Source organism: Arachis ipaensis, chromosome B03 (genome assembly GCF_000816755.2).
Source record: "Arachis ipaensis cultivar K30076 chromosome B03, Araip1.1, whole genome shotgun sequence".
Classification (NCBI taxonomy): Eukaryota; Viridiplantae; Streptophyta; class Magnoliopsida; order Fabales; family Fabaceae; genus Arachis; species Arachis ipaensis.
In genome coordinates, this window is record NC_029787.2 from 103,518,483 (window position 1) to 103,533,468 (window position 14,986).

General features: G+C 36.3%; 2 protein-coding genes across 2 annotated transcripts; one reads left to right on the top strand and one right to left on the bottom strand.

Annotated features, from left to right (window-relative positions):
• On the top strand, positions 629 to 4,092 carry LOC107630786 (transcription factor GLABRA 3; the record flags this gene model as incomplete). Its single annotated transcript, XM_016334025.2, is given in 9 exon segments — positions 629 to 1,459; positions 1,748 to 2,002; positions 2,101 to 2,197; positions 2,329 to 2,343; positions 2,451 to 2,507; positions 2,597 to 3,385; positions 3,482 to 3,780; positions 3,782 to 3,873; positions 4,021 to 4,092. Coding segments are annotated over 9 exon segments (1,774 nt in total), but the record flags the coding sequence as incomplete, so codon positions are not given.
• On the bottom strand, positions 11,797 to 13,203 carry LOC107633472 (HVA22-like protein i). The gene is made up of 3 exons (XM_016337094.1): positions 13,093 to 13,203; positions 12,542 to 12,606; positions 11,797 to 12,061 (listed from the first exon to the last, which is right to left on the bottom strand). Exons 1-3 carry the CDS (start codon positions 13,201 to 13,203, stop codon positions 11,797 to 11,799), a joined length of 441 nt encoding a protein of 146 aa, XP_016192580.1.

The following is a 14,986-nucleotide window of genomic DNA, read 5'->3' on the forward strand; positions in this document are numbered from 1 at the left end:
TTAAATACCAATTTTAATATGCTATTTATAAAAATAAAAGTTTTATCAATCTTTAAATTATGAATTGGATATAATTGCACGTGTGGAAAGTTGAAAGAAATCATTGGATATATGATTGTTGTCACAGTTTGGGTAAACTATGTGCAGTAAAATGGGAGGAGTGGCATGTCAATCATGGCTTGCGTTATATGGTGGATTGGACATTCAGTTATGTCAAACCGCCTCGCCCAACAAAGTGGAAATAAACGTGGAAAATTGTCTCTAAATTAGAATAGACGTTCTGTTTTGTTTGGAGTGGCCATAAAAACCGAAAAGTCTTGGTGCTATGGCTATTAGTAGATTTTGAGTTATATATTACGATTTGTATATACATAAAATCTAACAAGATTTTATGAGACCAAATAATAATAATAATAATAATAAAGCAGAAATAAGAATAATGCGGAAATAAAAAGAAGAGTAATCATTTGTGTGATACTAAATCTTATTTAGACACCAAAAAAAAGAAGCATATTTTGTACTTTATGCACATGCACGACATAAAATATTTGGTTAGCAATTTCAAGTTATTTTCTCTCTCCTATTTTATTTTCACTCTCCGTTTGATTAGAGTTTTCAACTCATCTAAGTTGAGTTTCATTCTTCTAAAAAACTGAAATCAACCAATTAACTGTATCAACTAGGAAAGATAGCGTGCAGAAATGTGTTGAAAGAAACCTGTCCCTCTCAGCCTCAGTTATCAAAGTCTTTATAACCCTGGCCATTAGTCATCACAAACATTTCAGTTCTTCCAAGCCATCATTAATAAATATATCAACATTGTCCAATGTCCAATATTTTGTTTCACCCACTCCATAGGCATGAGGCATACATATGAACTCAAATTCAATCTGTTAGATCAGTTACTATAAATAGAATCAACCAACCCCTTGCTTGTTTTTTGTTCCTCTCTTCTGTTGTTATTTTAATCATAGGTAGGAATAAAAGGCGTATGGTTTTGTCTTATTGAGTGACACAAGAAGCTCCTTGTGATACCAGACCCTACAAATAGTACAACACAGGCATTAATAGATACTGGGTGAGATCAACCTCTCTCTGGAGTCAACATCTGCTGCTATACTTGTAAGATATTACAACACTTTTGAAACACTGCCACTTGTTTTTTGGATTCTGAATCTAGCAAGTGGAACTAAGGAAGGTTGCTTTTGGAATATAGGGCCTACTTGTTTTGCTTTCGTTGAACGTTCTACAATCAAGAAAATGGAGATTTAGAGAGAGGAGAGGGAGGTTCATATTGAGAATTTTGGATCTATATATGATAAGGTTTGGTGGTTATTTTCCTGAACCCAAAGAACAAGGAAATGTTGACGGAGAACTTCAAAGAACAGCTTGCTTTGTCTGTGAGAAGCATCCAGTGGAGCTATGCAATATTCTGGTCTACTTCATCTACCCAACCCGGGTACTAACTTCTAACTAACTGTTTCCATGAATTTCAGTTCTGTTTGTGATTTTTTTTTTCATTTTCTGTTTCTTGAATATGTGTTGTTTGTGAAAATGCCTGAATGGACTTCATATGATGAGACACATCATGACTTGTTTCTTCTTCTTCTTCTTCTTCTTCTTCTTCTTCTTCTTCTTCTTCTCTAATATGAACAACTCAATATAATAGCTTCTTAGACAACACCACAATTCAATAATACTACTATTCAAAATCAATTTCTTTCTATTCATGGTGCCCATTTAGCAGGGTGTTGAGTTGGGGGGAAGGATATTACAATGGAGACATTAAGACAAGGAAGACAAGTCAAGGAGTGGAACTCAATTCTGATCAGATAGGGTTGCAGCGGAGTGAGCAGCTTCGAGAGTTATACAAGTCCCTCAAAACTGTAGAAGCCAGCCCTCAAACAAAAAGGCCTTCAGCAGCACTGTCTCCAGAGGATCTCACAGATACAGAATGGTACTATTTGGTTTGCATGTCCTTTGTATTCAACATTGGCCAAGGGTAATAATAGTGACACTAATAAATCTTCTCTTATTTTCTCTTTTCACTTCATCTTTTTTACTGGATCACTAAATTGTCAAATCTCTGTATGTTGGAAGGTTACCAGGAAAGGCTCTTGCAAAAGGTGAACCAATTTGGCTGTGTGATGCTCCTTCTAGTGATTGTAGAGATTTTAGTCGCTGTCTTCTGGCTAAGGTATGATTCTGCTTTCTGCCTATTATTTCTTCTGTATTTTTTTCTTCTTTTGTTGGGACATAATGTCTCTAATATGTTGTCTTTGGTTGGTCTTTTCTCCATGGCTGCACTTTCTCCTCTGTTATGCTCAGAGTGCATCCATTCAGGTACCATCCTCTTATTCTAAGACCATGACTATGATGATTACTCATAGTAATTCAAGTTTATTAGGAAATATCTCACTAATGTGCTGTGTAATTTCCGTTTCTCTTAGACAGTGGTGTGCTTTCCTTTTATGGATGGGGTCATTGAGCTGGGTACAACTGATCATGTAAATTTCCCCTTTATCTGAACTTTATTGTTATTTTTCTTTCAATTCCTCCCCTCATAACCATGTTGCTTTGATTTATATTTTTTTAGGTCTCAGAAGATCTCAGTCTCATTCAACAGATCAGAACTTCCTTCTTGGATATTCTTGATGTCGGTGTTCATAATGTACATGGAGCATTTAATGTGAAACAATCTCAAGAAGTAGGAGGTGCATTAATCAGCATAACTTCTCCTAATAACAGTTCAAATGCATTTCAAGCCAATCAACCACCAGATGAAACACTCATGGTTGAAAGGATAAATAATGGCACCTCTCAAGTCCAAAGTTGGCAAATTATGGATGATGAATTGAGCAATGCTGTTCATAATTCTAGTGACTGCGTATCTCAAACTCTTCACAGTCCTGAGAACGTTGCTTCCCTTCCAAAGGGTGAAAACCTCACTGATAGTGCCAAAGACCTTCAAAAGTGCAATAACTCAAAAATGACATTAGTTGATCCTCGAAGCGATGATTGGCATTATCAGATGGTTCTTTCTACCCTTCTAAAAAGCTCAGACCAGTTAATCATGGGGATGCATTTTCAAAATTTTCATCAGGAATCAAGCTTTTCAAGTTGGAAGAAAGCTGGGTCAGTGAGCTACCAAAGGCCAAGAACTGGAGGAAGCTCACAAGCTTTATTGAAGAAGGTATTGTTTGAAGTTCCTCGGATGCACTTGGATGGGATACTTGAGTATCAAGAAGAGAATGACTTTAAAGAAGCAGTGAGAACAGAAGCTGATGAAAATGGCATGAACCATGTTTTGTCAGAGAGAAGGAGAAGAGCAAAACTAAATGAAAGGTTTTTAACCCTTAGATCAATGGTCCCTTCAATTACTAAGGTAAACATTTATATATAGTATTCCCTTGATTGTTGAGGTTGTAATCCTTTAAATGTCGCTGCTGAAATTAACCATATGATCCATCCATCCCTGCAGGATGACAAAGTTTCGATACTAGATGATGCAATAGAATACCTTAGAAAGCTTGAAAAAAGGATAAAAGAGTTGGAAGCTCATAAGGATCTAACAGACAGAGAGGCTAGAACTAAAAGATCACCTCAAGATATGGTGGAGAGGACTTCTGATAATTATTTTAACAAAACGGATAATGGCACTAAATCGATGGCGAAAAAGAGGAAGTCTCGTGACATAGATGACACCAGGCCAGAGATTAATTCAGAATCTTTACTAAAAGGAAGTTCTACTAATGATGTTGCTGTTAACATCAATGAGAANTTATGGAAGCAGTTAGCAGTCTCAGATTGAATTTTCATTCGGTTCAGTCCAGCGAAGTTGATGGGAAACTTTATTTTACCCTTATATCTAAGGTAAGTACATGGAATCACCTTTTTGGTTTTAATTGCACCTCATCACCTATGGTGGGAAACTGGGAATGTATGTTTTCTATTTCATAGCGTGTATCAATTAATGCTTAGTGGTCTTTTTTAATTAAATTGAGCATCTTTCATGTGCAGCTCACAGAGCCAACTATTGTATCAGCAAAAAGGATCAAACAAACACTACAAAATGTGGCTTTCAAGTGTTGAATCTATCTTTGCATCTCCCTAAAACCATAACAATGCTTGTTCAATTTAGTTCAGTTATGGAACTAGAGTCACAAGTCTTGCATGTAGATTTTCTTTCAAAGGCATAAAAGGACTCAAAATAAAGGGAGAATATAGTTTTTTGGGCATGCCATAAGTTCTTGGTGATGTAAATGGACGTCTATCCAATTAAGCAGTTGTAAATGTGAAAATAGGCTTAGTTGACTTGATTTTGTGTTATGCAATTAAGCTGCTATGCCCTAACAATAGCTAGTTTGACCAAACAATTATATATTGATTATATTGACTTACATTCTCAATTATTATGGTCATCATTCATCGACAGTAAAGATGATGCATCGACTTTTAAATCTAGCGCACATGATTTGAAAATGAACCTACATAGAGTACTATAGAAGTGCACGACAAATTTGACCCATAACTACTAATTAATTATCTATTTTTCAAAAAAAAATGGTGATTGATAATAAAAAGTTTTTTAAAAAAATATTTATTTGACAAAAAATTACTAAATTTTAAGTATGAAATATCTTATTTTTTAATAATTATTGTAAAATTTGCATCAAAATTTTATATTTAAAATTTTTTTGTAATATATATTTAATATCTAATTTTTTTGTCATGTTTTTAAATATTTTCGTACTTATTTGAGAATTTTTTTTGTCAATAATACTAATTTTTAGATACTATTTTGATAATTTTTTTAAAATTATAACTACGTTTGACCATAGAATTGGAATACTTATTCTTGGTCAAATTAAGGTTACAGTTATATGATAATATAATTATCCCTGCATTTTATAATCAGGTATCAAAGCACCAGTTAAGTTTGTTTTGACGGGAACATATTAAACAATAAATACACAGAAAAGAAGCCGCAAAGCCGGCCATAATATTTAAATGAAAGCTAGCTTATTAGCTTGCTTTTCAATCTTGGTGTGTGTGTTGCCATTTACATACTTTAATAATGCAAATCATGCTGCTTGAGGTAGTATGACTGTATGAGTAAAGTTGTACAAAGCTCAACATGTAACACGTTCAATCGTCTGCTATTGGTAACTTTTATTAAAAACTTGAATAAAGTATAGGACATAGTCAATGCTGATGTTAGAAAAAAGGGAGTAGTATGAAAAGTATATTATTAGTATGTTGAAAAGGTATAATACATATGGACATATATAGGCATTAAAAGAATCAAAGTAATAAAAGCAAATCTTATAATTAATATACAGATATTCTATATAAATATAAATATAAATATAAATGATACTAATTGATTTTAATTAATTTTAATTATTCTTTAACATCTCCCTCCTCTACAAATTCAAGTGGGAGCTAAGAATACCATCTTGGGTTTGGATACTAGAGTCCGAAAATGAGTAGGATGATGAGCCTTCGTGAAGATATCAGCAGTTTTATCCAGAGTTCCAACAGCGACGAGGCGAACAACATCAATAAGGAGACGTTGTCGGACAAAGTGACAATCAAGATCAATGTGTTTGGTGCGTTCATAAAACACATCATTATGCGCAATCTGAATAGCATTGCGATTGTCACAAAAAAAATCGGTCGGGGATGACTGAGGAGCACTCAAGTCTGCGAGAAGCCAACAAATCGAGACAACCTCAGCAGTGGTGTCAGCGAGAGCACGGTATTTAGCTTCTGTGCTTGATCGAGCAGTGAACGTTTGCATCTTAACTCGCCAAGAAATGAAAGCGTCGCCAAGAAACAAATAATAACCACTAGTAGAACGACGATCAGTGGGATCACCAACCCAATCAGCATCTGAGTACACATGAAGGGATAAAGATGAATGGACAGAAAAATAAAGGTCATGAAATATGGTGCCTTTGATGTAGCGAAGAATGCGAAGAACTGCCGCATAGTGAGTAGTACGAGGAGTTGACAAGAATTAGCTAAGAACATAAACTAGATAGGCGATGTCTGGTTGGGTGACAGTCAAGTAGACGAGACTCCCAACTAACTGTCGATAAAGAGTAGGATTATCCAAAATCGTGCCATCCATAGGGGTAAATCGAACATTAGGCTCAAGAGGAGTAGACTCAGTGTGACTATCTGTAATTCCGGCACGAGCAAGAAGATCTGAAGCATACTTAACTTGAGAGAGATAGATACCATCATCTGTGGATATGATCTTAAGACCAAGAAAATAACTGAGAGAGCCAAGATCTTTCATCTCAAAAGTATGGTGAAGGGAGGCTTTGAGATCAGAGATACCATCAACATCATCTCCAATAATGATCATGTCATCAACATACAAAAGCAGAAGAACAACTCCACGTTCACTTTTACGAATAAAGAGAGCATTCTCATGAGGGTTGCAAGTGAAACCAAGATTGCATATAGTGGTGCTGAACTTGTCAAACCATTCACGAGGAGCTTGCTTAAGACCATAAAGTGCCTTACAAAGGAGACAGACTTTGCTAGAAGGACAAGGATAACTCGGAGGTGGTTTCATATAGACCTTCTTCTTCAAATTCCAATTAAGAAATGCATTCTTCACATCTATCTGACTAAGAGACTATTTTTTTACCGCAGCAATAGCAAAGAGAACTCGAACAGATGTGAGACAAGAAACAGGAGCAAAAGACTCTTCATAGTCAATACCATACTCTTGTGTACAACCTTGAGCAACCAATCGTACCTTATAATTATGAATAGAACCATCAAAAGGAGGATCAACCAAATCCCAAGTGTGTGCTTTTCAAGTGACTGGATTTTTTCCTGCATTTCTTGTTGCCAATTTGGATTGGTGGAGGCTTCTCTGAATGGCTTATGTTGATGAAGAATAGTAGAAAAACAATGATAATCAAGAAGATGAGGAGGTGGATTTCTTACCCTAGAAGGAGTGGGAGGAAGCAGTATGACGGCAGGAGCAGGAACATCGTTCCGTCTAGAATCACCGGGAGATGAAGAAGACAGAAAGAATATAAGGCTGTAGAGGTTGACTCGAGATAGAACCTATAGAATCATCACTATGAAAAAGATCAATATTGGGGTTAGTGAAAAAGAGTGACTGAGTAGGAGGAATGGACTTAAAGGAGGAGAATTGAGAAAACATGTGATGCTCCTAGAATACAGCATGACGAGGTATACAAATATGTCTAGAGAGAGGATCCCAACAATGATAACCCTTGTGTTCAGTGCTATAACCAAGAAAACAACACATGTGAGCCCGAGGTTCAAGTTTACTATGTTCATGAAGTTGAAGAAGAACAAAACAGACACAACCAAAAACTCGAAGAGAACTGTAAACAGGAGATGTATAATAAAGACGCTCAAAGGGAGTAATGTTACCAACGACAGAAGAAGGAAGTCTATTGATTACATGAACAACAGTAAGAACAGCTTCACCCTAAGTAAGCTCAGGACACGAAGAAGAAAAAAGTATTGCACGAACAGAGTCAAGAATGTGACGGTGTTTGCGTTCATCTCGTCCATTCTGTTGAGAAGTACTAGGGCAAGAAAACTCAGACAAGGTACCCTGTTATGCAAGAAAGGTTAAAAGTTTGAAATCACAGTATTCTATAGTATTATCGTGTTGAAAAACCTTAATAACTTTGGAAAACTGAGTTTTAATCATAGTAGCAAAGTTAATATAAATCTGAGGCAGCTCATGGCGATTAGTCATTAAATAAACCCAAGTAAAACGTGAATAATCATCAATGAAAATGACAAAGTATCTAGCTCCTCCCATAGAAGTAGTGGGAGCGGGCCCCAAACATTAGAGTGGATAAGATCAAAAGGAGAACAAGCTAGAGATGAATTATTGTGAAAAGATAAAACAGGTTGTTTGGTAGTTTGACAAGAAATGCAATCAAAAGACTCATTAGTAACCTGACCCAAGACACCTTGAGACACAAGAGGACGCAATTTTTCTAAGGAGCTGTGGGCAAGACGGTGATGCCACAAGTGAAAAGTAGATGGTGAAGAAGCAGCACAGAGATTTGGCACAGAAGGAATATGAAGATTCTCGAGTTCAAACAACCTTTCAACTTTACGTCTAGTCTCGATGATTTGTCCCGTCTGAAGATCCTGTACACGACAACTAGAAATAGAAAAATTGACATCAAAATTGAGATCAACAAGTTGACCAACAGAAATAAGATTAAAGTTCAATTTTGGAATATAATAAGCATCAGGGAGATTAAGAGTTGATTGGAAAATAGAACCCTTGTGTGTCGCGTGCAAGAGGGAACCATTAGCAATATTGACAGAATGTGCATTTGTAGTGAGAGACAAAAAGATGATGCAAAGAAGACATGTGATGAAAGCAACCAGAATCAAAATACCATTTAGAATTATCTACAGGAGTCAAAAAAGCAACAGGAGTATTACTAGAAAGGTAGAGAAAATGCTTAAGAAGAGACATAATATCAGATAGAGAGACAGGAGACGGTTTGAGAGGAGCAGAATTGGTAGATTCAGTAGTAGCAGCAATAGCAAAAGTAGACACATTCTTGGAGAAGTTCGGATGAGAATGATACTTGAGTTTTTCAGGACATGGTGGACGAGTAGGACAGGTAGTAATCAAATGTCCCGAGAGCTTGTAATAATGGTAGAACAATTGTGAACAATTGTAGCTAATGTGACCTTTCTGTTGGCATGTACGACATTCAACAGAAGGACAGTCTGAGAGGAGGTGCCTGAAACGGTTATAGTTTCGACAGAATTTACCCTTTCTTTCTGTGGCAACAAAAGCATATGATTTTTCCTAATAGTAGATACAGAGATCAAAGAGAGTAGAGAAAACTGCAAATTCAAAGCAAAAAAAAAAAAAATGAAAGGCAGAATCAGAAAGAGCTCAAACAAAACCCTTAGGGAGGGTCCCACTGTCTGCCACGTCAGCCAGGGATGACACATGGCAGCGTCTGAATGAAGGAAGGAACCACGTCAGCGCTGACATGAACACACGGGTCAACCAATGGGCCTGTTCGGGTCTATGCCCGGGTTTGACGGGTCAGATCGGATGTTGTGCGTGATCCGGGCGGGCGCGACACGTAGTAGCGTCTGGGCCATTGATCGGGGACCCAATCTGACAGCACAGGATGAATCTGGAAAGGAGAAGAGCACTAGTGGTGGCAGCGTCTTGTGGTGGTGCGTGGCGGCACGTCTTGCAGCGATTCTGGATGCATTGGAATCGCGATGACAAGACGAACACGGTGGGAATGGCGGTGACGAACCAAAGCATAGGGAAAGGATTGAAAAACGAGGCCAAGGAACACTGCCGGAGGAGAAAAACAAAGGGGCTATGAATGAATTTTCATGGAAAAAAAAAACCTTTGCTCTTGATACCATGTTTGAAACAAGAGAGCAATTTGAAAAGTATATTATTGAGTGTATTATTGAATGTGTATTTGGTGTTGTTTGAGGAGTAAAACAATGATTGAAATTAAGATTTTGGAAAGAATGGGATTTCAGTATTTTGTTAAAAAAGTGATTTTTAACCAACTTCGGTGGATCATAACTTGAGTCTCGAATTTTGGTTTTAAATGAAATTTATTTCAAATAAAAGATAATTTCAAGAGTTTTAAATGGTTTGTGAAAATCATAATTTTGTAGAGAAAGTTATAAACGTTGAAATTTAGGTGCAGAAAATTGGTTTTTATGACTTAGTAGATTTTTTAGAAAAAGAAGGAGTCGCGTACGCGAGCATGCACACGCGACGCAAGATTTATCACTGTTATCTCGCGTACGCGGACATGGTCTTGCATACGCAGACCTGAAAGTTGGACGCTTGCGTACGCGAGCAGAACACGTGACGCGAGCACTCCCCACTGTTTTGCCATCTCGCATACGCGAGCCCCTTGTTTTGCAATCTCGCGTACGCGGACACAGTCTCACGTACACATCCCCCTGTTTTAGCCCAAAATGAGATTTTTGAGTATTATGCCAATCCTCTATATTTCCAAATCTTTATAACACCTGTTTAAAATCTGTTAGCGAGTCTTCAAGTTTTGGAGAAAGGGTGGGTGTGTTGAAGGAGTTAAATGGAGAGTTAAGAAGAGGTTGAGAAGTGAATGGTTGAGTTGTTAAGGTAATGAAGTGATAACTGATAAATGATCTATAACTAATAGCAATGATGATAACGTTGAATGAGTTGAGATGAAATGAGATTGACATTGACGTTGATGATTTATGATTAAATCATCACATGATTTATGTGTTTGAGATTTTGAGACATTCATTGACCCCCTGTACGTAAGATGTGATTGGGCACTTTAACTTCTCGGGTTCCCCCATGGGCATGCACATATATATGAATTGGGCTTGGGATGTTGTCTCTCCCATGTCAGCTTGGGATTCTTTCCATGGATATTTTTGAGCTTAGGGTGTTGTTTCTCCCATGTCAACTTGGGATTCTTCCCATGGATAATTTTTTAGCTTAGGGATGCGCATACATAGGTACTATCCACGGTTAGCCACTAAGATATATCGGGTTGGCTATGTAACCGACAGATGATATCATCAGCCATATGGCAGGCATACATCATATGCATCTATGTGTTTTGTTTGAGTGTGAGTACTTTGGTTTGCCTAACTGATTATCCCTGTTTACCTGCTATTTGTTCTATTTGCTATAGTTGCATTTTATCTGTGATTTCTTTGTTTGAATTGTATGTTTGTGCAACTGAGAGACCCCTTGTATGGTAGAGGCGCGACGAGGGTAGTTTTACCGGTGTTTTGGAGGGTTGGAGGAGATAAAAGTGAAGTGTTGAGTTAGGATTAGATTTGGAATTTGAGAACCTTAGACAGTTTACCTGATTTCTGGTTTAGTTTATTCCTTAAGTTTAATTCTGAATATCAGAGTTCTAGGATTACCTCTGGCTTTCCTGGAACCTTATATATTATTTATGTGGGCACCATTACCATGCTGAGAACCTCCAGATCTTATTCCATACATATATATTTTCATTTTTCAGATGCAGGTCGAGAGCCACCTCGTTAGGCGTTTGGAGTTTCCTTGGCAAGTGAAGTTGGGATGCTATCTTTTGTACATTTGCTATATATATATATATGTTTAGATTTCTCCTTTTGTTTAAGCTTTACTTTTGTCCCTCTTAGAGACTTTTTGGAGAACTAGATATTTACTTTATGTATTTTGGGATATCTGGGTTATATATATATATGTATATGATATTCTCCGGTTAGCCTTGAATTCACAGGTCGAGCATGGAGCTTGATATTCTATATCTTTTGACACTCCGCTCTCATTATATATATGTGTCTATACTTTCTTCGTATGCAAGTTTCTATTACGTGAGCATCGCGCTTTTCTTTTTCACGACTTTGCTTAAGCTTTCTTTTAAGACTCCTCGATTACTAAATTCCTTCAACTATTATTATGTATATGTTTTATTTTTTGAGGTCGTAATATCACACCACCTCTATTTTATGGCTTAAACGTAAGGCTCTGTGTGGTAGGGTGTTACAATATTTACTGAATATGGGAAATGGAGGGAGGATATCTTTAACTTTTGCCGTTTTAAGGTTCTAAAAATTAAACCAAACATGCTAGAGCAGACAGAACTTCAAAAAAATACATAATGAAGCAACAATCTGAATGAAAACTTAGAATAGATTTACATAAAGTTCTACAACAATTAAATGGCTGTCATTATTCACCTACCACTATATGAAGCTAAAGTTAACATTATTAGCACATTAACGATTTGTTGATCGAGTTTTTCTTAGTCTGTCCCGTGTAACACGAATTCTTTCTTCCATTAGGGTTTCTTTTGGAGGAGGGTTCCCATTTTCATTTGCACCAGAATATGAAGACTCTGCTGCTTCATTCTGCTTTGGCTCTGCCTTAACTAGTGCAACTTTGTTGGTGGTTTCAGTATGAGAAATAGACCTCTGGGTTAAAGCAGACTTAGGAGGAATACTTGAACCTTTCACAGGCGACTTGGGTGGTGTAACACTCTCGCTATCAGAATATTATATACATAAATGTCATTACAGTCACGACTCCTATCCCTCTTACAAGAATATAATAATAACGGCGAGGGAAATCAATATCATATGTATACAAACAGAAATAGGATATCTAAGAACCTAGCAAAAGCTCTGTAAGCTTCCTCATCCGTCCTAAAAAGAGAAGTTTGTAGGGGGGTGAGACCATCGTCCTCGCTGGTTCTCAGTAGAGGGTTTTTAAGAAAAATTATTTCCGTTTTAAAAAAAATAGCGATACGATTTCGAGTCAAAGGCTCCTATTTTATTATTAAGTATATGAAGTCGTCATAATAATTTTCGCTATTAGAGTGGCGTAGCCGGAAGCGTGATATTTTGATAGTAAAGGTGTTATAGGTGGAATACTTGAACCTGTATCAAGAGACTTTTGGCAACTTAAATCTACATTAGGAGCAGTTGCTTTTGGCACCTGGGCTGAACCCGTCTCTTATGTTACCTCCTTCTGGAATTGACTTGAAGTTGTGCTAGAGGTAGGAGATGGAGGTTCCTCAGCTTGTGGTTCTGCCAGAGAATTTGGTTAGCAATTAGGAGTTGCAGGTTGACGAACCCTCACTCCTAACCCTCTGCTGCTACTTTAACAGACAATTAGTTTATTATATTAGAATATGCATAAAGAAGAATTAAGATAAAGCCCTCAAAGATATTGGTTTATTTGTTTAGGAAGATGGTACTAGCTTAATAACTTGGGAAAACATATGTCCGTCCTAGATTAATCATTTAATTGTTTGACATGGACTCGTTAATATGTTGTTCTGAGTGTCATTGTATTATGACAGGCATGTCATTTGCCTATACCTAATTGGAAAGATATATCTTGACATTAAATTACATAATAAAGAAGAATGAGCAGCACAATACAATTCCAAACATGAAAACTTCATCATGAAAATGTCATGTTATTTTTATATTTTATTTCACTGAATCTAGTGAAGTTAGGCCACATTAAAAAATAACAGCAAACAACAATACATAATCAAAATTAACTACCTGAGTAGCAGGACGAGGAGCAGGTGTTGATTGTGCAGCAACAAACTGTAAAATGTCAAATATTCTAGTCTGCCCATAACTTGCAGCTCTTTGCCAATACGAAATAGCCATATCTCCTGCTCTTGTCTTCCTTTACATCAAGTTGAGATGGTGATGAGACATGAAGCGACGATGACGACTAGTCCCAAGACCTACTGCTTCTTCTACTGGCGATGACGAGCTTAGGAAAGGTGTGCGAGCGCGACTGAGTAAGAGACGGTGATGACTGACAAGACGGCGATTACTGATAACATGGAAAGCGACAAGGACCTTGAGTGCGAGACCAGAGACAAGAGAGGGAGAGATCTTGAGATTGAGCCAGTGAGCAAAGAGATGAGAGCTCGAGCTTCAATGAGAAAGGGAGAGGAAGGAGATGCTAAGGCGCAAAAAAAAAGTTAGAAATATATTTGTCTTTTTCTCAAAAAATTTAAACATCATTCAGTTCAAATTATGTAAACCGATCAGATTGAATCGGGTCTCATAATTATAATATAGACAATTGGGTTTATTATTGTTGCTATAATAAACCGATTTTGTTTTGGTTTATTAAAAATAAATTATTGACCGGTTTAATAAATACATCCAATAAAAACGTGACATATATAAATGTCTTTAAAAAAAGACATTTTTAATGTCTTTATCAAAGTGATTTCCATAATCTTATTATTTTATTTTTAATCACACTTGTTGAATTAGGAAATAGATAAAAAAAGCATGAAAATAGAATTTATGGACAAGAAATTCAAGTTCAAGTATGGATATCAACTTCTCAGTAACAAATATATTTTTTTCTTCTTTATAAATAAGTTCATCATAATTTTGATATAAAATTTATCAAGACCCAAACTTTACCCGGTCTAGACCCGGTTTTAGTGTGGCCCGAAAATAGTGTAATTTCACTGGCCATTGTTTAGGGCCGAATCTGGGTCAAGGCGAACTTGGCGTCACCCGGCCCCATGTATACCCCTAGTAACAATTCTAGGGTCATTCCCTTATTTTGTAATATTTCTCCACTTTTTCATGTATCTCTTCATGTACGAAATGGTTATTTGATTTCTTGTTTTATGTTTTTCCTCAACAAATTTATAAAAGTGGCAAGTTCAGAAAAAAAATTTAAAGTTGATTAGAATGAACGAAATACTATTATATTCATGAAAATATGTAAAAAAGAGATGGTAGTTAAAAATAAACTTGCAACACATTTTAACAAAGCTGGTTGGGTAAATTTAAAAACAAAGTTCTTAAAAGAGACTGGTTTGAATTATAAGTATACACAATTTAAAAACAAGTGGGAAGCTATGAAAAGAGAGTGGGGACTATGGGCTAACCTAAAAGCACTACGAGAAAAACGTAGAGTACTATCAAATTTACCATCTTAAATCTTAGCATAAATTTGATGAAAACTCACTGCTAACGTTCGACGTTAAATCCGATGGTATTCAGCATTTTTTTTTTTTGTAGTGAATGAAAGAAGACCGATCTTTGATTGAGATCCTATGAAAAAGACCAAACAAGTGTCTCATAGAAAAATTTTAATGTGGCAAAATTTAGAGACAAAGGTCTAAAACATCTTGATGAAATAGAGTTTTTTTTTTTAAGATGTTGTAATTACTGGTGTAGATGCATTAACACCCTCTCAAAATATAAATGATATTTCTAACGCTAGAGATAATGATGAAGATAATGGTAATGAAGAAAAAGGTTTAGAGGATGAGCAAAATGATGAAAAATGTTACTATGCAAGAATTTCTCCTTTGTTTTTTACTTTTTACTACACAAGAAAGAGCTGATGGAGAAACGAGCTCTACTGAACGAACTGATTCTTTGAAGGTAAAGAATTTTCAAAAGTAATCTC

Excerpts from the sequence above, each read along its gene's own strand:
- LOC107633472 (XM_016337094.1), bottom strand. The coding sequence starts at position 13,203 with ATGGCTATTTCGTATTGGCAAAGAGCTGCAAGTTATGGGCAGACTAGA. Across the intron at positions 12,607-13,092 it reads CTCCTCGTCCTGCTACTCAG|AACCACAAGCTGAGGAACCT; the intron begins GTAGTTAATTTT and ends ATTCTCTGGCAG. Across the intron at positions 12,062-12,541 it reads CAAGTCAATTCCAGAAGGAG|CGAGAGTGTTACACCACCCA; the intron begins GTAACATAAGAG and ends ATATTCTGATAG.